The sequence below is a fragment of the Trichomycterus rosablanca genome, chromosome 25, assembly GCF_030014385.1.
Source record: "Trichomycterus rosablanca isolate fTriRos1 chromosome 25, fTriRos1.hap1, whole genome shotgun sequence".
Taxonomy (NCBI): domain Eukaryota; kingdom Metazoa; phylum Chordata; class Actinopteri; order Siluriformes; family Trichomycteridae; genus Trichomycterus; species Trichomycterus rosablanca.
In genome coordinates this window covers 15,228,784-15,252,555 of record NC_086012.1, presented here as the reverse complement: position 1 = coordinate 15,252,555, position 23,772 = coordinate 15,228,784, and the positions used below count along the sequence as shown (strand labels likewise).

At 40.8% G+C, this 23,772-nt stretch overlaps 1 protein-coding gene across 2 annotated transcripts in view; it reads left to right on the top strand.

The window, feature by feature from the left end:
• The first annotated feature begins 4,083 nt into the window (after positions 1 to 4,083).
• Positions 4,084 to 23,772, top strand: part of ncana (neurocan a) — a 57,332-nt gene continuing 37,643 nt past the window's right edge. For both annotated transcript variants that reach the window (XM_062987538.1, XM_062987539.1), the window contains exons 1-2: positions 4,084 to 4,129; positions 23,512 to 23,582. In XM_062987538.1, the coding sequence (XP_062843608.1) occupies positions 23,513 to 23,582 (70 nt within the window). In that variant the 5' untranslated portion in view covers positions 4,084 to 4,129; position 23,512. The remainder of the gene's footprint in view (positions 4,130 to 23,511; positions 23,583 to 23,772) is intronic.

The window sequence follows — 23,772 nt, the reverse complement described above, 5'->3', positions numbered from 1 at the left end:
CCTTCCACCTCCAAAAACATTCTTGCTCCTAGGTGTGTGTCCAGTCTGTGGTCTTGCTTTCCAAATGGTGCCAAAACACATTGCAAACCTGACCAGACTAAAATCTGCTCGACTGATTGATTGACTGACCAAACCTGATTCACAATGAATAGATGAATGAATTTTGCTTTTAGTTTTAATATGTAACTTTATGTAACCAGCTGCTTTGGTGCATGTTCTTATGATTCTGGTTATTTGGTCAGGATGCTATTACGCAAAGTGAAGCACTAATGTGCAGTACAACTGTAGCATCATTCGCATCTTTTTGGTCTAAGTCTGGCCATTTATTAAAATAGTAAACAGTCCATATTCATATGCCAGCTTTGCCACTTCTGAACAATACAGACAGTCAAAACGCATTAAACGTAATTGGCTGGCTGGACCGTTATGAGAGCCTGAACCAGACAGCCATTCTAAAAGGCCATTCTGAGAGCTACTATATTTGCATTGAACATTATGAAACCTCTTTGCTTTTATTGCTTCTCATTTAAAAGCTATTATCTGACATTTGGTTTTGACTTTTTTGTTCTTGTTCCATCTTCTTTAGGCTCATCCTCTTTCTCTAATTTTTGGTGACTGTCTCTCTTATTTCCTTCTCTTTGTTCAATGTGTTATTTGTCTGTTTAGGAAGAGAGAGAGAGATTCTGACATTTCCAAAAGTCAGCAGGTCACACTGTGAACCGGGTTACACATGTGTGATGGAGCAAAGAAAAAGAGGCTTTTTTTTTTACTGAGGACATCATCTAGTTCTGTATGAGTGGCTCTTTTACAGTCATTTATTCATTCATTTATTCTACTGACCACTTTTTCTGTTTGCCAAGCTCCTGGGCCAAAGGCAGGAATACAGCTAGGGGCAATTTAGAGTAGCCAATCCATTTACTGAATGTGTTTGGGAGGTAGAACATGCAATGTTTTGCAGGAGAGTTTAATTCAGGTACTCATGACCCATACAGCCCTCACTCTCGAGTATTTTTTAGGTGGAGGACCTTTTAGTTTCAGTTAACTGCCTTCCTCTTCTATAAAAGAATTAATCCTAAACATTGGGAATCTCAGCTTTGTACTTTTGTCAGTTTAATAAAGCTTCAACAGAATAAACAAATTACAGATTCTTGTTTTATTACATTTGTGTCCCAGCTTATTTAGAACTGGGGTTTATACATTGTGTAAGAAATGAGCAAGACCCGTAACCCTCGATTACTTAGACAGTATACTGTCTCAGTACTGTAGGTCATTTCGAAGGTGTTGGTTATGGTTAAGATCAGGGCTCTTACTGGTCAATTGAAATTGTGCAGGAAACTGTTGGCAAAAAGTTGGAAAAACACAATCTTCTAGAATTTTACTGTATGATGTACCATTAATATTTTCCTGTACTGGAACAAAGGGGCTGAAATTCATCAAAAGCCTCTTTAAAATTATCCCTTGCCCAACAAATTAATATTTGCCAGTAGTTTAATACTGGTGTGTTTCACACCTCCAGTTACCTGGCATTGAGTGTAATGATCTTAGTATTGTTTACCAAGGAAACTCAATCCATGAAGATCCCAAAAGTCTTGTAAATAAAGCCTACCAAGTCATGGCTGAGCCAGTGTTGCCCCTGGGTGTTTATCTATTTCCAAAATATGCTTCGTCTCCTTTCCTCTCCTTTATTCTAAATCTTACCTGGGTTGCAGCCGGACGCCCTGTAGATCTTAATAATCAGCCGGTGGGAGTCCAGGGGAGAGATAAATACCATCCATTAACAGATTGATTAGTGTATGCTTGGTTGGCTGAGGAGGGGCAGCATGAATCGTCCTCCTGTGTTTCACTGGTATGAGCTCTCTCTCTCTCTCTCTCTCTCTCTCTCTCTCTCTCTCTCTCTCTCTCTCTCTCTGGTTGAGGCACTGCTGATCATAGTTAGTTATTTTGTTTGAACATAAGTCATAATTTAAAGTGGCGTGTATTGGCGCATGCTTTTTAAAGTGTTGTGTTGGTCCGAGCTGTTAATGTGAGATGAACTGATCATGTACTGAGCTGATATTAAAGTGGCGGTAGCTTTATTACACCTTCTTCTTTGTTGATGTAGTTATATTTATTATAATTTTATATTTACATACTGTCAGCAGTTGAAAATTAAGTTTTGGGTCATATAGCAATTCTGTACTAAAGTTTCAGGCTGTAAAACAAACTACCTAAAGTAACTATAATGGGCTGTAAAAGTGCCCCAAAACATATGAAACAGTCAAAATTCCAGTAACAATCTACAACAAACATAAAGAAAGTGTAGTACCATTAGCAAATTCTAGCACATAATATAATTTCTCTCTATTTAGAGACAAATGGCAGGTAGTTTTAATGTGGAATTATTGGTCAGACCTTACGGAGAGAGATGATCACAGCAAGAGTAAGCCATGGGGCATTGCTGCATTTCAGCCTGAGTGGTTTTATAGCACATAATGCTGTTTTTAGTGTACTTTCCCCGTGTGTTTTACTGTTGGTTATAAAATAAACTGTAATACTGCTACACACAAAGCAATATATCTACTAAATTAGATGATTCAAACCCATGTATGGAGATGCATATTGTTGCACCTGGTTTCCTCATGATAACGTGCTGCAACTGGTTGGGGTATTTCATGAACGAGCTTCATAAAGTTCTCAGAGAGAAAATGAATAAGGAATAGAATTTAAAAATAGCTACAAAGTCATAGACTTCGCCTCAGTGCAACTGGTTTGATCATTAGCAAGCAGAAGATTCATGGAGCTACAAATCATGTGTGCTTTCAGACGGATGGTAATGTAGGTAAGAGAGAAGTCAGCAGCCACTGAGTTGCAGGATGACCTTACAGCAGAAGAAACAACGAAAAATACAATAAGCAATGAAGTGCACTGCAGTCGTCTCTATTCCAACACCACATACTGATGCATGTCTAAAATTGGCATGTGAGTATCCAAACATTTCAGAACATTTATGGTTCTTCTGGGAAGCTGTAGCCTAGTGGTTAAGGTACTGGATTAGTAATCAGACTAAAGTTACTGGTTCAAGCCCCTCCACTGCCAGGTTGCCTGGCCTTTAACCCTCAGTTGCTTAGGCTGTATACTGTATACAACCAATGACAATGAAAGCATTATGATATAGGGCTGCTGTTATGTAAGAAGTAATAATCTCCAATTAGTGCTCCAATTAGGGGGAAATATATTGCCAACTTGCCTGTCGTTTTATAACATTTTAAAAGAAAACGACCACTTATGTAGCAAGTTTATTCCACAAACACATTTATTATTAAGTACAACAGGTATTGCACAGATTTAAAAAAATGTATTGCATTTTATTATTATTACAGATTTTTTCAGATTATTACAGATTTTTTTTATAATAAGTGAAAGAGGCTGCTTGCATGCTGTTTGCAAACAAAAAAGATTCATTCATTTATTGTCTGTTTGGCCACCGCTTTATCCTGGTCATGGTCGTGGTGGGTCTGATTCACTGGCTGAAAGATAGAAAACTGCCCGGACAGGTTGCCAGTCCAGCACAGGTCAGACTCACACACACACTTACATTCACACTTGAAGCAATTTGCAAGAAAATGTGTCGTCTTGGGATGCACTCGGTGTTTTCAGGTGCTGCTGGATCCACTGCGACCCCGACCAGTCCGAAACGACTGATAAAAATGAATAAAAGCTCGTTTGTGTGGGCGTGACCTGTGTGGTGCGGGGGCGTGGTCTGTGTTGATGGGGGCGGGGCTGAGTCTATCGCTGTCAGCACCCCTTTGTTTCAGATCTGCGCCTGTACCGGGAGAAGCGCCCGCAGATCTGCGCTCCTCATCTCATCACGCCTCGTCTCATCTGTGTATCTCCGGTACATCGGTAGGAACGAAGTCTGGTCTGTTCTGGTGTCCTTGCTTACATTAAACCTTCATGGTTGGGTTTAAATAGTGCTCAGATTTGGGGGGGACCTGAGGTATTTATTAGCGCGGGCGGCAGAAGAACCGGTGCACCTGCTCTTATTAAAAGCTCACCGGTTCACCAGCAGCACTCATTCAGCCCTCAGAGCACCGATCTGAGAGAGAGACGATCCTGCCATCGGGAACTAGAGATATTTCAGCAAGTTGAGGTAAGAAACTTCCATTAGTGCGAATTCCATTTGATTTGCATGATGCTGGTCGGGTTGCTCAGCTTAATTAACCGCGCAGTGTCCAGCTGTACCTACATGCACGTAATACACTGACCGGTCACTTTATTAGGAACACCATACCACCACTGGCCACTCAGAACATTCTTAAGTCTTTGTGTCAGGGATCTCACAAGATGTTGGAAACGTTTCTTTGAAATTGTGGTTCATACTGACATGGTTGCATCAAGCAGTTGCTTTAGCTTTGTCATTCAACCGCATCCCGAATAAACTCAACTGGATTCAGATCTTGTAACTGGGAGGTCAGTTAAGTTCACTGTATTCCTTATCATGTCAATGAAAGCAGTTGAAATGACTCGTGCTTTGTTGCATGGGACATGATAATGATGGAAGCAGCTTTTACAAATGATAAGTTGTGACCTGAAAGAAATGGCAAGACAAATAGGGGCAGTTGTAGCCTAGTGGTTAAGGTACTGGACTTGTAATGGAAAGGTCGCTGGTTCAAGCCCCACCACTGCCAGCTTGACACTGTTGTGCACTTAAGCAAGGCTCTTAATTGCTTAGACAGTATGCTGTCTCAGAACTGTAATAAAAAGTACTTTGGATATAAGATAAAAGCGTCTGCTAAATGCTGAAAATGTAAATACCCAGATAGATGCGTCTAAATATTAAGAGGCACATCTGGTATATGGGGGCCTGATGTTTGACAAGAAGACATTTCCCACATCATTACACCAACCACCACTACCAGCCTGAACTGATGACACAAAGCCGGTTGGGTTCATGGATTCATGTGGTTTTATGCTAAATCCTGTTGTAGCAGAAATGATTCTTTATCAGGCCAGACAATGTTTTTGCATTCTTTTTCTACCCAGATATGCTGAGCTTGTGTCCTGTGTAACCATGTCATTCCTGTTATAAAGGAGTTTGACGGGATTGTTGCCTGAAGCTCTTGAACTGTGCCTAAATTTTTCTCTACGATGTGAACGAAGAGAAACACTTGTACAAAGCACTTATACTTTTTTAACAGTGTAGCGGGTTATACTGTCGCCTCACGGCAAGAATGTCCTGGGTTTAATTCCCTTCCTGGGCAGCCAGGGTCCTTTCTGTACGGAGTTTACATGTTCTCCCTGTGTCCGACTGAATTGTTGCTACTATAAATGCTTTAGTGTGAATGTGTGTGTGTCCTTTGATGGACTGGCAACCTGTCTGGGGTGTTTCCGCCTAATGAATCAGACCCACTGCGACCCTGATCAGGATAAAGCTGTGGTAAACCAGACAATGAATAAATGAATATCCTTTCATAGCTACAAAGGTTCTTTATCTCTTTTAGATGGTGTCTTAAATAGGTGTAGTTTGTTTTTGTTGAGCAATTATTAAACAGAAGTTCTGTTGTCGTTTAACCTTGTTGCATGGCCATAACCCTGTGTTCTGTTCGCAATATGGGTGACTTGCTGGTGACTTCTCTGTGCCTATATAAAAAGCAATAGTTTGACTGCACACATTGAGAAGACAATGGAACTGTGGTTACTTGCTAATGTTGGGATGAGGACCCAACTATCAACTTATATTGGGACTAAATTTGTCTTGATGGTCAGATGTAATCCAAGAACCAAAGCCTCATGTAAACTTTGCCTTTATTGTACTCCTGCTAGTTGACAGTGGTTATGAAAATCCTTCAGCCATCTCTTCTCTATTATCGTTCGGCTTTGCTGCTTATTTGTTTTGTTTTGGTCTCTGAAAAGCTTAGAGCCAATTTGGGCAGCATTGTATTAATCTAGTTTGACTGTTCCTTGGTTAACAACAGGAAATGCCATCTTATGTGCCCAAAAGTCTTGGCTGAAAGCTCCTCTGGTCTCTGTAAAAATGTATGTGTATGTAATTTTTTTAAAGGAAGCACGTGTTAGGTCAAAAGCCACTTTTCCACAGAAAGAATTTTTTTTTTTTTTCATTTGTATTGTCTCTGTGAGTGTATGGGTGTTTATACTGAGCAATATTGCACAAGCTACAGTAAAACACTTTTATGTGAGTATTGATCCGCTCATGCATGGCCTCCCTCCTCCCAACCCCCCCTGAGCTGCAGAACTAAGATATCTGTGCTGGTAAATCTCAGTAAGTGTCCTCGACAGACGGCTGTGTCAGGAGCAGTCGCTGGGCTCGGATCTGTTCTCCAGCGGCAGCAGCTGTGAAGTTGAGAGAGATGGAAAACTCCGCGGCAGCTGAAACATGCATTATTAATGCCAACAACCTCTGTACTGGCCTACCAGGCATTCGTTACTTTACCAGATTTGCTTTTCTAAATGGGGATCTATGCTGCGGGAACATAAAAAGGGTCGGATTAGCCAATAGGAATTTTCCAGATCATTAATAGTCACTTAACGCAATAGAAGGATAAGACTTCAGACATTTATTCACTGAATTTCAATAGTCGCTGTTAACTATACATGAAAGTATACAGTAACGAAGCACAGATATTCAACCACAGCCGTAGTTTTTGTTATTTAATATTTTATTTTTCTTTATACTAAAGAGGAAAATTATGCAAAATGATGTGTTTATAAGCATAAACAAGGATATGTTTTAAAGCACTGTTAGGAGTTAAAGCATTTAGACACCACAATGTAATTACATTAATACTTTATTACACATTTGCTGTTTATAGCTTTAAGATGGTAAAAACAGGGAATTATTTGTTGCTTTTGATGGGCTCATAGATTTTAGTAAGGCTTATTTCATGACATTGTTTAGGGCGGCACGGTGGCTAAGTGGGTAGCATTGTCGCCTCACAGCAAGAAGGTCCTGGGTTCGATCATCAGGTGAGTCTGGGCCCCTTCTGTGTAGAGTTTGCATGTTCTCCCTGTGTCTGCGTGGGTTTCCTCCCACAGTCCAAAAACATGCAGCCAGGCTAATTGGAGACACTGAATTGTCCTATGGGTACCTGGCTGCTAGGATGCATAAAGCGGTGCATTGTAGTGCCGGTCCCAGGCCCGGATAAATAGGGAGGGTTGTGTCGGGAAGGGCAACCGGCGTAAAAACTGTGCTAAAGCAATAATGCGGATCACGATCCACCGAGGACCCGTAACGGGAGCAGCCGAGGAAATAGAGAGAGATTTCATGACATTGTTTATCAACCTGCGACCTGTGGGTCATCTGCGGCCCTTTACCTTGTTTTTTATTTTGATTTGTCTGTTTTGTTCTTTTGTTAAGTTACTTTTTATCGTCACAGTATAGTAATGAAGTTGCCCCAGTTTCATTTAGAGAAAAGCAGCCCCATGTCATGATGCTCCCACCTCCGTACTTGATGGGTATGATGTTCTTGGGATCTAAACATGCAAACCTTTTTCTTAAAAGATGAAAAGCTAAATAATTATCTTATAGTTCTGTTCTTGTTTTATCTGAGCATTATTTAGATTTTTTTGTGCAAGGTTTAGATATCTATGTGCTGGTCACTAGTAGAGTTTTGTATGCCGTGTAGGAGGTGAAATGATTCCGATGCTGTTTATTGCTTATAATTTTACAATTGCCCTTATACTTCTGTTAAACATAGATTTTAAGGCAATGGGTGTCTGTTCTTTTCTTAACACTGGTAACACGTCAATGGTAAATCAGGATTTGGTAATATTTTGCTGGATTACTCCTTTAATAAGACATTATACATGAAGAATTAATGTATCAATGAATCAATATGTGCGTGGTTGTTTAAATGGGGTTTGGACACGCTTGAGGGGTCATCCTGTTTGAGAGGGGTCAGAGTTGAAGGTCTGGTGTAGGGGTGGATTTCTTTCAAATGGGACCCCTTTGTTTTGCTCAGGATAGAGCCCCCGTCCCACCATGCAGCTGCTTTTCTTTGTCTTCCTGCGTAGACTCGAGAGTACCCACAATGCTGCACCGCACAGAGTCGAGCCCTGTGGTCTGCCAGAATATCCACTTAACACCAGACGGGCTTGTACATGTGCGCACAAAGACCTCACAGACTCGCTCGGACCAATTTATGTTCATTAACAGTAGAAGGTGATAGATCTGGGTGTGTGGTCGCCACCCGAATTTTACAATGCAGATGAACAGGCACGGCTGACGGGGTTCTGTGTGCGCCTCCCATCCTTCAGCAGTGTTTTACTAAGGGGTTTATAGAAATCGACTCGAATGGGATGTTGACTGGATCCGCTGCGTAAACACTCTGGTGTGTTTGGTTGAGTGTAACTACATTAGAAGAGCAGAGAAATGAGCTCAGTTCTATCGATTGTTTGATACTGCTGACCGTCTTGGCGCTTGAGGTTCTGCAGTGGACATAGGGGGGTGGGGGTTGACTAAATGCCGAACTGTTTTGTCCAAAACTTCTAGTATAAGCAGAATATACAGGCTGTGTTTTTAACACTTTTTTTACATTTAGGAAAATGTTTTAAACCATGTGGCTCAGTGGGTATCACTGTCACATCACAGCAAGAAGGTCCTGGGTTCGATTCTCAGGTGGAGCGGTCCGGGTCCTTTCTGTGTGGAGTTTGCATGTTCTCTCCGTGTCGGTGTGGGTTTCCTCCCACAGTCCAAAGACGTGCAAGTGAGGTGAATTGGAGATACAAAATTGTCCATGACTGTGTTTGACGTTTAAAAAACAGTAACTACCTGTCCTGTCATGAATGTAACTAAAGTGTGTAAAACATGCTGTTCAATATCCTAATAAAATAAATACATAAATAAATGAAATATAATGGGTTTTAAATAGAGATATACTATGTGATTATTAATGTTAATTCTGCTGATTTGTTTGTGAATTTTAGGCAGTTAAACATTATTATTAAATTTTTTTTATTTACCATTTTGCACATCCACAAAAACAGTATGAAAAGCACTCTCGCCCAGTGGGGAGCTCAAGGTTGCATATTTAATCACACCTAAATTTGTGTGTAGGCTCACAAGCAGCATCTCTGGCTACTTGCCAGACACGCAACAGCACTTTATCAGATCTGATGCTCTTCTCTTTGCTCCCCCCTGACAATAGAGCGAAGGAGAATCAGAGAAGAGAAGGAAACAAAAAGCGATAAGCGCCGGTCTGACCTTATAGTGACATTAAAGCTGATGATCCTCCAGAGTGACCGGACTGGTGGATAAAAGATTCCGGAAATCAGAATAAACCAAGCTATCCAACGTCTTGCCTGGACACCAGATTCTGCCTACAGTTACAGGAAGAAATTTTATAATTTATACATTTATATCATCAGACAAGAAATAAATAGAGGAAAAATATTATAGAAAAATAATGCGGTGTTGTAGAAAACCCTTTAAAAAGTAAAACCTAGACAGCAGTGAATTCTATGTATTATATGTATTCAGAAAACAAATATGTAAGCCTTCAGTTAGTGTTGTCTTTAAGAGAAATAGTGGTGCTACACCATACCACCCTCAGTCCATACCACCCTCAGTCCATACCACCCTCAGTCCATACCACCCTCAGTCCAGAGCAGATCCGGACAGCCAAGCTTAAAATCTGAACCCCTCAGCATGTAATCCCTGAGCAGGTTGCATTATAGAGTGAATATAATAAATTATTATCATTCATTTATTCCTCAAGTGCATCATGTATTTAATATGTTCGAGTTATTATTCAGTGAGAACTGATTCAGCACCGGACAGCTCCAGTAAATCTGTCCTACAGAACAATCCGTCTCCACAGACTGCTGTCTGATTCTGTATTACACACCAGACATGGAAAAATAATCCTGAGGAATAAAGTTGGTGTAATTTCTACAACACAGTCGAGACGTGAGGCCACAGACGGCTACTTATCTCTGTCCTGTCTGCTTTTCTCATGCTAAAGTAATCAGGAGGGCATTATGCATGACGCCGTGTGTACCAACGTGCTCGTGGCACCTAATCAATCTTGTGTCTTGGGAAGATTTGTGATTAGCGCGTGGTGATTTTATCTTTTAACTCACTCAGATGGGGACCGTCCTTGGGGAGGCTGCCATGTTTGTGTTTGTGTGGATTTGAAAATGGATTATATACCTACCATGCTCATTTCATACACACAGGATAGTTCATTGTTTTCACATCTAGCAGTCACACACACGTCCAGTTTAAGGGTACAAATTTCTCAAAGAAGGGCGTCAGATTTACAAGATTTTGAGTTTAGGGGACGTCGAGTTACAAGGTACCACTGTACATGAATCCTTTGATTTACAGTGATTTAGGATGCTAATGTCAGATAACATCACATTTCAAATGTTTTTCATTAATTCACACACTGAATGATTAGTTACCTGAATGATCAGTTACCTGAATGATTAGTTACCTGAATGATCAGTTACCTGAATGATTAGTTACCTGAATGATCAGTTACCTGAATGATTAGTTACCTGAATGATCAGTTAGCTGAATGATTAGTTACCTGAATGATCAGTTACCTGAATGATTAGTTACCTTGATGATCAGTTAGCTGAATGATTAGTTACCTGAATGATCAGTTACCTGAATGATCAGTTACCTGAATGATCAGTTACCTGAATGATCAGTTAGCTGAATGATCAGTTACCTGAATGATCAGTTACCTGAATGATCAGTTACCTTAATGATCAGTTCCCTGAATGATCAGTTACCTGAATGATCAGTTACCTGAATGATCACTTACCTGAATGATCACTTACCTGAATGATCAGTTACCTTAATGATCAATTACCTTAATGATCAGTTACCTTAATGATCAGTTACCTGAATGATCAGTTACCTGAATGATTAGTTACCTGAATGATCAGTTACCTGAATGATAGATTTTGACCATTATAAAAATACAAAGAATCTCAGGATCTGTTGGTAGTTTTATATTATAGCGTCTGTGACTGAAGAAAAAAGACATTACACAGAATGACTGACACATTTAGCAGAAGCGCCTTAATTAAAATAAATGCATTTTTAAGGCCGAGTCCTTGGCACATCACTGCGCACACTGGCATCATATTAACTGGTTATTATTTATTTATGCAGCATTCATTAATTTCCAATGATTTGATGTGGAGATGAAGAATTATGCACAGTCACTCAGCAGCATCGGTTCAGACTCCGCTAAAACGTTTCACGGCCAGCAGAAAAGCGCCGCAGGAATTCTGATCATTCTTCATTATTCCACATCCTGTTTCATCTCGTAGAGACTCAATTCAGTTTTTATTTCACCGCTCGCTGCAGTGTGGATAGAAATAAATAAATAAGTGCGATCACACCGATGTGATAATGTGGCATTACAGAAGTGCTAAGGTATGCAGACGTGTTAGCATATGCTTAGCATTACAGTGTGAGGTGTGAAAAGAAATCCATATGTGACGAGACAAAGGCGCTATTCACAGGCCGCTCGGATCCAGGCTCGGATCCCGCTGCTTTTGTGGAAACCATGGCAACCAAACCCTGCCACCAGTACCGCGCTGGTGACGCTTTGCTCCTGATGAACCAGTCGTGTATTCCCAGCTTTAATTACTTATATTATTATTATATTATAATTCTGTATTAGAACCGGTGAGTGAATGATCCAGTGTACAATATATGATCAACATCTGAGCATCACATTTGAATCAACTGCTATTAACAAGGTTTGTTAACCTGTCTATCTATCTATCTGTCTGTCTGTCTGTCTGTCTGTCTGTCTGTCTGTCTGTCTGTCTGTCTGTCTGTCTGTCTGTCTATCTATCTATCTATCTATCTATCTATCTATCTATCTATCTATCTATCTATCTATTTGTCTGTCTGTCTATTTATCTGCCTGTCTGTCTATCTATGTGTCTGTCTGTCTGCCTACCTGCCTATCTATCTGTCTGCCGGTCTATCTGTCTATCTATCTGTCTGTCTATATATCTATCTGTCTGTCTGCCCACATGCATTTTATTGTAATTTCAGTATAAATTGCAGGTGAAATGTCCTATTCTGTCATGCTTCATATATTAAAGCTTTAAAGCTATAAAAAAGCAGTAAAATGCTCAGAATGATCTAAAACAGATTTATAATCCATGATTTCAAGCATAGAAGTCAAAATGTTGAATAAAAGGAGGAAGATGCAGATATACATTTAAAAATGTAATAATGATGAATGTAATAAAGAATGAATGGCTGTGAGCTTCCTCGTCTGCTTGAATGCTGGATCTCGCTCTGTATGTGTGTTTTCATTTGTTAAACAGAAGTTGATAGCACACTGAACATATTGATTGGTGGTTGGTTAAACACAGTGAAAGTGTGTCTGATTTAATAGACGAATGAGAGACAGACAGTGAGGGAACAGAGGAGACGGAGCTGCTGGCCTGAGACGTCTGTTGGTAGAAATATTTGGGCCAGTCTGGCCTTAAACTGACCCATAAAAATAAAAACACATTGTCCACTCTTTGCCTGAGGCTGATTCTAAATCTAATTTAATTAGGGTCACTTGGATTTAAGTGTGTGGTTTGGGTTTTAAAACTGAACACGAGCTCTTTCATGTTTAGGTAACCTAACCTCAACAATAAACAGTAAACTATGATTGAAACATTAAAATCTGGCAACCTTATGGTTGAGTAATGTTTAGCAATAGGATTTTTTTGCATTCTTAATTGTGTGTGTAGAGAAAAATTGTCTAATCTTTAATTTATCCAGATTTGTCCGGTGCTTTTGGTTCTTTATCTTGGGTCTTATTACTTTTGTTTTTTTTTCTACTTATCGTCCCTTTACCCAAACTTAGTTAATTTATCTAAGGGGATCAATAAAGTCTTATCTTATTTAATGGTTTTACTTCATAAAGATAAACTTTGCTCAGCTTTGTCCCGTCACCGGTGCTTCCTCTTGACTTTGTGCCTTTAAAATAAGGACTTTCCAATGTTTTGTCATTGTTGCTTGATGATTCGCTTTGATGAAAATATCAAATTTTATTTCATAGTAAAAGCTCTGATAAAAAAAAAAAACGTGGGTAGGGGTTTTTTGATGCAGTAAGAAAAGGTACAGAATACATTTAAGAAATACTGAGTGCTGACAGTGCAAATACATGAAGATTGCGGCTCCAAGTAATGAAATGAGTAAAAAACAGTGGCTGCTCAGGTTGCACAGCGGTAAAATACGCTAGCTAGCACACCAGAGCTGGGATTTCGAATACACCGTATCGAATCTCAGCTCTGCCATCCGGCTGGGCTGGGCGGCCACATGAACAATGATTGGCTGTTGTTCAGGGATGGGATGAGCCGGACCGGGGTTCCTCATAACTGGTGCAATTACGACCTCTGCTGGCTGATTGATGGCGCCTGCGCAGAGTTGGGGAATAATGCTGATCAGGGTGTGGCTCTCCGTGCACAAGGCTGATCCGCATATGAACTCGCCCTGTGGAAGTGAAAAGATGCAGTCGGTACTGCGCACATGTCGGAGGGGGCGTGTGTCAGTTGCGAAGCTCCTCAGTCAGCAGTGGAGGGTTGTATCGGTGGAGGTGAAGCGTAACCCAATCAGGGTAATTGGATACGACTAGATTGGGGGAGGAAATTGGGGGAAAAAATTAAAAACTAAATATATATAATATATGCTGCATATTTGAATGTAAACGTGTATGCAAGTGATAATCCAGGCTCACACAGAATACACTGACTGATTGCTCTTACTGAATCTCATGTGTGGCTCTTGGTAAGTTTCTATAAGAGCAGAAAATCTGCACCTGTTTATATTGACTGAGATGCTGCAGAAACGATCAATCAGACTTTACAATCAGACTATCTGATCAGTATTGATGAGCTGACCTGTGACTCGTCTCTGCAGGACTCTGTGTAAGATTAATGACTCTGCCTGGGTAGTGCCGTGGGTACCGAACGAGAGAGACCCAGAGATCAAAGAGAGAGGGAAGCTTTATTGTCTAAATTTGGATCTTGGGGACTCTTTGGGAAGATAATGCTGACGTGAAGCTTTATTGTTTTTCTTTTATTTTGAACTTGAAATAAAAAAGATGAGAAAGATTTAATGATACAACCCTGTGATTCAGCTAAACTTATGTGGAGTCCAGGGTTTTATGTTTAAGGTTAAAAACCTCTGGTCTGCCATATCCACCCCCAGTGCTGCTACAATCTCCCACTGCTGCACTCGCTTTACTGGTTTTCTGTAGCTCCCCATGGTCAATTTAAAACAACGATGCTTGCCTACATAGCCAAAAAATTCCTCCCAGTCAAGTCATATCCAACTACCTGATGTGTATTTCTTCTCTACTGCTGCAGACCTCCAAACCTGTCTAAATAAAGCCGTGACTAACACATGCCCCCTCCAACACGTGACTGACCACTTCTTTTCACCTGTACAGGACGGGTTCATACTTACTAGTGGTTGCATAATCGCAGCAATTATGAGGAATTCCTACAGCCGTCCTCCTTTGGACATGCCCATCATTGTCTGTGGATGTGCCCGGCTGGTGGATAGCACAGCTGAGATTTAAACTTTATTTACTTTGAGCCATAATGTTTGTAAAACATATTTTTATTAAAGCAGAGTTAACTTACAGAGCTCTAAGGTACTTTCGTATGCTGCTTTGAACTCGGATATTTCTTAATTTAACCTTTTTAACAGTAGTTGGCTACACACAGATCACAACATGCTCGTGTTGTGACATCTCTTCCTCTTCTCCTCCTTATTATTCCGTTTGCCTCACAGGCTGATGTGAACACTGGCTGATTTGTAAATCATGAGGTCCTGAAGTGCCAGCAGAGCGGCGATTTAGTGAGTCAGCAAAGCATACAAAGGTCTCAGATTGTATGGACATAGTTGTGCTCCAAACACCTTGTGTAATACAGTGGTACGCTCTGTGGTACGTTGACCTATGCAGCAATTATAGTTTTTAGTAGGGGTGCTTAACAGTAACGAGGCATCTTTAAACACAAAATGGGGCCTTGGTTACATTCATGATAGGACAGATAATCACTGGTTACACAAGATTCATCAGTTTAAGTTTCAAGTCAAACCGGAGCTCCCGGAGGAAACCCACACAGACACAAGAAGAACATGCAAACTCCACACAGAAGGGACCCGGATTGCTCTACTTGGAAATCGAACCCAGGCCCTTCTTGCTGTGAGGCCACAGTGCCACCCTGCCTCCCCATGGGGGCCTACGCGAAGAAGTTCATTTCGTTTTTATGTGCCTGTAAATTTGTTTATTTAATTATTATTATTTTTCTCTGTGACCCATACTTTTGCCTCTTGACTCTAGAACCACTTTAATGTTTGTTCTAATGGTTGGTGAGGCTGTTTACTATGTGTTTTACGTGACTGTTAAGTCCACCGTTAGATGATAAATAAGTAGTGAGGAATTCTTTTACTCTGTTCCTCTGTATACAGGGATTTACTTTGAAGTTTACACAGCAGATCTGCCAAATGCCCTGTAAGCTCATTTTCTTTAAATATAAGAATATATATTGATCTTTCAGAAATAGCATCTGGCATAAAGCTCTGTGCAAAGGTTACTGCATATCTGTCATACAGAAGTATTGTAGATCAGTAAAAATATGATATTTCACAGAGTAAAAACACAGTGTTAGAAAAAACACTTTATTTATTAAACAACAACGTTATGCAACACATATTTAACCTTGTAAAAATACCAACACAAACAGCAGACAGGCTAATTGTTCATGTATTTAAAATTAAATGTATTTTAATTTATGGTGAGTATTGCTTAATCGTCTGCTCTTTGTCGGAATTATACCTCTGTTTATACTTCACATCAGTTTTTCTGGTACTTTGAGTCCTGTGTTGCTGTTCAGCACCTACACCGGCTCCCCATCATGCCGCCAGATGTAAATTATTAGTGTTTGTTTGTGGAGGAAAATAATTGAACCTCTTTTTATTCCCTGTCTTGTCCTCTTTGCACTTTTCTGTGGAGTTTCTGTGAGTTTTTGGAGTTGCTGGATGCACGTGACTGACAGTGAAGCGTGAGGATGATCGTTGGTGTAATCAGGATTCTTTTACTTGGCGGAGCTGACAGTGGTTGAGACTGTGAAGAGCTCAGACGGGATATGACAGCTCATCTAAATGCCTCAGCTACTGACTAAATTAGGTTCCACGCTCTTCCACTTCTCCTGTTTTCTTTTCTTTTCTCTTTGTTTTGTGTCTCAGAAGTGAATGACACATCATTATATTCTCTCCATCATTAGCTCTGGGGTCAGCTGGGACATCCACAGTGACACTTATTCTATATTATTCTATATTGTTCAGATCTCTTGCTGTATCTCTATACCACCCGTGTTTGTGTTCTTGTTTTTTTATGTGTGTGTGTGTGTGTGTGTGTTTGTGTGTATTGGCTGAATCAGTGATATGTAGGTGGTTCCACTTAGCTGTAATCTCTGGAAACCAGATTTCACTGCATTGACTGAATCCTGCTTCTTATGTTGCTGCTCCTGCTTTAAACTCTTCTATTTTTTTCCTCTTTCCATCTCAGATCCAGTTTTAATTATCTGCATGGTGTGTGTGTGCGTGTGTGTGTGTGTGTGTGTGTGTGTGTGTGTGTGTGTGTGATTGTGATTAGGTTTAAGTGTATTTGAATCTTAGGGAATCAGTAATCACTTCTGCACCGCTGAGTTTCCCGACAGTGTAGATGAATTGAAGTGACACTACAGGAAAACAAATTAGTGGTTTTATAAATATAGTATAAAGATTTAACAACCACTCAACACAGTTACTGCCGTCAATATTAATAAAATATCACAATAGTGACACATGAAAGTCAAACATATATACACTGATCAGCCATAACATTAAAACCACCTCTTTGTTTCTACACTCACTGTCCATGTTATCAGCTCCACTTACCATATAGAAACACTTTGTAGTTCTACAATTACTGACTGTAGTCCATACAGTCTGTTTCTCTGCATACTTTTTTAGCCTGCTTTCACCCTGTTCTTCAATGGTCAGGACCCCCACAGGACCACTACAGAGCAGGTATTATTTAGGTGGTGGATCATTCTCAGCACTGCAGTAACACTGACATGGTGGTGGTGTTTTAGTGTGTGTTGTGCTGGTATGAGTGCTGCTGGAGTTTTTAAACACCTCACTGTCACTGCTGGACTGAGAATAGTCCACCAACCAAAAATATCCAGCCAACAGCGCCCCGTGACTTTACATCTACAAGGTGTACCAACTAGGTAGGAGTGTCTAATAGAGTGGACAGTGAGTGGACACGGCATTTAAAAACTCCAGCAGCACTGCTGTGTCTGATCCACTCATACCAGCACAACACACACTAACACACCACCACCATGTCAGTGTCACTGCAGTGCTGAGAATGATCCACCACCTAAATAATACCTGCTCTGTAGTGGTACTGGGAGAGTCCTGACCATTGAAGAACAGCATGAAAGGGGGCTAACAAAGCATGCAGAGAAACAGATGGACTACAGTCAGTAATTGTAGAACCACAAAGTGTTTCTATATGCTAAGTGGAGCTGATAAAATGGACAGCGAGTGTAAAAAAAAAAGAGGTGGTTTTAATGTTATGGCTGATCAGTGTAAACATATAAAGTATTTCCAATATAAAAAGCCAAGAGTTGAACTACCAGATTAGACCAAATACTATTGTGCCACAGCAGGTATATTTTAGGTTTAGTGCCTGACCTCACCAATTATCTTTTGACTCTTTCTGGAAGTCACTCTTATAAAAGAGTAGAGACTGTTATAACTGCAGGAATTAAAGGAAACCAACACGCTTATACTTTTATTTTACCTACTATGTAATAATCCCTAACTGTAAGACTTCACTATCGGACAGACATGCAAATTTTCTGAGTAACTCATGTCCTTAAAAACATGATTCTAAACTTTTTGGCGTGTGATGTTTGATCGAACGGCTTTCATCAACTTCAGCTGTTTGTTAGAGCCAGACATTGATTGATAGTCTCGGCAGGACCGGAATTTCGTCCACATTTCCTGCTCTGTGTGGTCTTGTGGCATTTAAAAATGTAAGGCACATTTCTCCGTAGCATCGAGAGCCAGCGCGGAGGCGACCGCAGGATCGATGAGGGTTACGCCACCACAAGGCTTCTGATATGGCAGTCTGCGCTATAGGGCTCATCCATCACGGCTGCCAGTGGAATTTTGATTAAGCTGAGGGTCCTAACAGGAATCTGTCTGCACCACGGGGATTTATGACCAGGCCAGGAGGGATGTTTCTTAGTTTACTGTAATAATCTAGCAGCAGACACAGTGAGGGACTGTTGGTAGTGTGTACTCAGGTGGGGTTTAGAGCGAGTGATGATGTCTTTTTACTGCAGTACTGAGGGAAAACTGGATTTTGCTTTTTATATTAGGGAGGTGCCATATTTCGTGCCATATTGTACCCTACAGTGCAGTATGACATGCATCCAAACCCAGAACTAGCTTTGCTATATCTAATACACTATTATCAGAGTCCACTTGCAGTAGGGTCCCCATAAAAGTAGAAGGAGTTCACTAACGACGAGACTGACGGCTCTGATGTCTTCCCCAGAACTATTACTGTGAACAACAGGCCAGTTTCTGGTTTTCCCCCCTGCTATTGTTGTGCTTTAGGTGTTTTAACTAAATCCACTGCTAAGAGGTGCCATGTATAAAATAAATTATTTGCTGCCTTTGTGGCAAAAGTCGATCTCTTTTGCAGCATGACTGTGGAGAAACTCAGACAGGAACTGCCCAGAGCCCTGACCACAACCCCAGGTACACTCAAAGATCTATCTACCATTATTGTGTATATAGTAACTCCACACTGATGCCCAGTGTATTGGAATAGGAAGGAACAAACTTATGGTAAGATGTTTTGGTCATATAGTGTATGTATTCACACAGCATGTACCTATAATCTACTTTATTAGGTACATCTATCTGAAATGTGAGCTACAGCTACCATACACATCAGAGCGTGCTCATCCGGGTCAAAAAAGTGCAGTGACACTGTGAGTTCTCAGGCTAAAACATGAGTTTCTCTGTTCCTATGGAAAGCAGGTCTCCAACAGAGGAGCTGGCAACTCTGTGTGGAAGAAACAGTGGTAGATAGGAACATTTCCACCTGGAGCGAATCAATGCTTAATAAGGTGCAGGTGACTGTCAGTTAAGAAGACAGACTATAAATGGCAAGGCAGAAAGGCATAATTCTGTAACTGATCTCCTGTGATCTTCTGTGATGAAGTAAAAAGTTCTGCCTTGCTGTGGCACATAATAAAACTGTTATCAAAACAGAACAAACTCAATTTGTAAATATCAACATATGGCTTCTCTCAGAGCTTTATAATGACAAACACTATGATGCTCTTCTTCATCACTCGCGATTTGCCAATTTGATGATCCTCTTATTTCTAATTCGTAAGAGAAGCCGAAAGCAAAAACGAAACCACAAGTGTCCCAGAATTGTGGCTCTTATATAAGTCGATGTTCTCAGTGCTGACTAACATCACCTTTAATTGACGTCATCTTGAATTTAAGAAAAACAGGGATTAGTTTGTAATTAAAACTGATGCAGAACACTTCAGGTTTCTGATTCAGTCCTTTCATTTCTCTGCCCCGCTTCTGCCTCTTTGTGCCACCCAGCTTTAATTACTGAGCTGACCAGCCAGGCTGGCCGGTTTAAATCACATCCAGCTCAGTGCTTGTGAATCCTGAAAGCAGGGGAGGTTGAATGATTGTGGGGGGTGAAGGGGCGGCTCTGACCCCGGGTTTACAGTACGGGAGAGAGATGTGAGCGTCGACCCGCTCAGGCATTCAGAAACTCGTTCTCTATTTCAATCTCAATAGTCTGGGTTTGAGTCGGTGCAGAGAGCGCGCCCTTCCCAGGCCTGTAAATAACTCGCTCTTTACCCCCGCTTTTATTCTCTCTCTCTTTATTTCCTGTCCCATCTCTTTCCTTCGGGTTTCTCTGTCTGCTCATCAGACGCCTCTGGCTGGGTAAGCATTAGCTGTTAAACTCTGGCAGCAGTTCCAAACTCTGATGTGACATTTTCTCACACCAATCGTCCCTTGTTCTCCTCCAAAACCCTCTTTATTCTTCTTTCTCTTTAACTCTGGGCTTATTTTCCCTTACACCTGTTCTCTCTTACATCTGTCTGTCTGTCTGTCTTTCTCTCTCTCTCTGTCTTTTTTTTCTTTTTTCTTTTTGTCTTTCTTTCTGTCTGTCTTTCTTTTCTTTCATTCTTTCTTTCTTTCTGTCTGTCTGTCTTTCTTTCTTTTAATTTTTTCTGTCTTTCTTTTTGTCTTTCTTTCGTTCTGTCTGTGTATTTCTTTCTTTCTAATTTTTTTCTCATTTCTTTCTTTCTCTCTCTTGCTAAGTAGCAGCAGTGTTGGCATCTTGTTACCGTGCCCGTATGATGCCTGTTCAGGGGTATGGGCATCGGGCCCTTTCCACATGCATAATGGATGGGCAACACAAGCTCCCTTCACATTTTTATGCTGCCTGCCAAATGTTTGGTGGGTAAAAAGGCAAGCAGTGTGTTCAGGAAACCACACACACACACACACACACACACTTACAACCTCACACGCATACAACCCTAATTTCAAAAAACGTAGTAGAAGTAGAAAAAATGTAAGTAAAATAATCACTTGCATTTTCTTTTTGACTAAAAACTTTATTGAATAAGCTTTGTGCATTGAGAAACATTGTCCATAAAATATTGGACTGTTCAATCCTTGCATGTACACAAATAGTCCATTTGTTATGCTACTGTTCCAACTTCTTTGGATTTAAGTTTGTATTCAGACGGTGTTTGTGTGTGCAAAACCTGTGGTTGTTTGTACATGTTTCCACTTTATACGTTTTTGTGTCTGGCACTGATTAGCAGAGGTGTCTACACACTTCTGACAGTGTATTTGTGTGTTGTTGTGTGGTTTATATGATAAGAAAATAAAAGAATTCAATATAATAAAACAGAACCAGTATAAGACGTTTTAACCTCCCACAGAGAGCGAGAGACAGGAAGTCCTGGGGGGATTGTGTGATTTCCCTGAGCAGAGAGAACGAAAAAAAGCATAAAACCAAAAAGGAGCTGTGAATGCCAAAAGGAAAGAGGAAGACAAAGAGAGAGGGACAGGAAGGGATGAAGAAACAAAGTGAATTCTGATTAACATTCTGTGAGCGTGATCACCCGGCTAACTGATTGCCATTCTGTATTTGATTAAAAAGAGGAGCTTTACCTGTTTTTTCCTCTTTGGTGGGTGGACGTGCATTTACATTCATCTCGTTCCTAGCTTTCTTGAAGGACACACAGGCAGCTGATAATCCTGCGGGGTTTTTATTTTTTTCAGGAAGCTAAACGTGGCTCATCAGTTGGAAAAAATTTATAAAACCTGATTTAAAAACTGGTTTTGTTTTGGGTGGCTTTGAGAATGAGACCTAATTTATACTCAGGGTGGTCGGCATGCAGTGGGTGTGGTAGTGGTGGTGTGGGTGTGTGGGTGTGTGTGTGTGGGGGGGGGGTGGGCGTAAAGCCTAATTAATCCCCCTAACAAGCTCCAATTGAGCTGAAAGATGATCGCATTGATTTCTGACGTCTTATAAATTACAGTCGGGTGTTTTGCAGGGTGAACCATCTCTCTTACAGGAATCATTAAAGGACCCATAAAATAACTAATGACGAAGCAAGATGGCAAGCATGTGATCACGTATACAAACCAGACAGGGTAGCTGAGCCCCCAATCATTCAAGATTATCTTAAATTTTTTAATAATAACAATAATATTGTATTATTATGTTTTACATCATAATAGTGCTTTATTCTTCTCAGTGTTGCTTTGGGTCCTCCCCCAGACACAGCCAATCATGTCTGTATGTAGACTCTCGCCTGGGTGATTGCATTTTTAGGGATTCCAACCCTGGATCCTAGTGTAATTAGAGTGTAGATATTGAGAATTAGGGGCGGCACGGTGGGTAGCACTTTCACCTCACAGCAAGAAGGTCCTGGGTTCGATTCCCAGGTGGAGCGGTCAGGGTTCTTTCTGTGTGGAGTTTGCATGTTCTCCTCATGTCTGTGTGGGTTTCCTCCGGGAACTCCGGTTTCCTCCCACAGTCCAAAGATGTGAATTGGAGCTACAAAATTGTCCATGACTGTGTTTGGCATTAAACTTGAACTGATGAATCTTGTGTTATGTGTAACTACCGTTTCTGTCATGAATGTAACCAAAGTGTGTAAAACATGACGTTAAAATCCTAATAAATAAACTGAGCAGAATAGCCAGTGCAGACTGGTTTGTGCTGAGAGTGATTTAAATCACCGCTTAGACAAGAATCTCGGAATGTATAACGCTTCAAACTTTAAGACTGTTTGGCTACAACGACAGAACACATCAGGTTCAACATCAGGTTCCACATCAGGTTCCTCTCCTGTCAGCTAAGAACAAAGACCTAAGCTACAATGGATCAGTTAAAGATAAAAAAAAACATCGCCGGGTCTCCTGTAACAATCTCCATTTCTCTTGTGACATGCAGATGGCAGGGTCAGAATTTGACCAATGGAGTCCATTAGAGCACCTCCGAGATGTTGGAAATGTGCCGCATGAATGTTCATCTGACAAATCTGCAAAAACGATGTGATGCAATCACACCGTCATGAACCCAAATGTCAAATGAAATGTTTTTGGAATGAAATGAAGGTGGTTCTGAGAGCAAATATGATCCTATCCAGTATTAGGATGGCTTTTCTAATAAAGTGGCCAGTGAGAGTAAATCACAGCATTAGAAGAAACGTGTGTGTGTGTGTGTGTGTGTGTTTGGGTGGGGCAGACACTTCATTTCGTGATGCCCTTCTGACTAACGTTAAAGGTCTGCTCTGCTGAAAGAGACTCTCGCTATTGCTTTTGTTTTTTATCAGCTGGTGCATGTAATGATATAAAGTATCTGCTCGTCAAGCTGGTGAAGATGGCAGTGTGAGGTGGATGGGGTGTTTTCGTTGATGATGAAAGATTGTGGAAGGTCGGGTGATGGTTTATAGAGGATTATAGATGTAGCTGAATGACAGTCGATAGCAGAATCTTCTGTGAGCACCAACCAGTCAGTAAAACCTAATTTCAGGTTCTGATGATGAGTTTCCTTTAATAATGTCAGCCTTCACTAATCCTTACAGTATTTCTGATTATTATCTTTCTAACCCTAAATTGGGCAGCACAGTGGCTTGGTGGGTAGCACTGTCGCCTAACAGCAAGAAGGTCCTGGGTTTGATTCCCAGCTGGAGCGGTCCGGGTCCTTTCTGTGTTGAGTTTGCATGTTCTCCCCGTGTCTGTGGGTTTCCTCTAGGAGCTCCAGTTTTCTCCCACAGTCCAAAAACAACTTGAACTGATGAATCTTGTGTAAGCAGTAACTACCTGTCCTGTGATTAATGTAACCATAAATAAATTCTAACCCTAAATTAATTCACCTCTTGTGTTTATTTCTTTTTTCCCCTCAGGATGGGCGGGGTCTCTGGTCCTGGTGGGCTGTCGGCTCTTGCCGTGCTGCTCTGTATTTTCGCTGGATGTGGTAAGTGTAAGATCTCTCTCTGTCAAGTGCACTTTGGGAAACAAACTTTAGTCCAATCAGAAATGTTCTAGTGGTCACTACAGATCACTAAACTGCACTCTATAGCATATGAAAAAACAGAAAATCTTCCCCACTGGTACAGTGATACCAATGTGATACCAATGTGGAACATTTTAGGAACAGTTTGTAG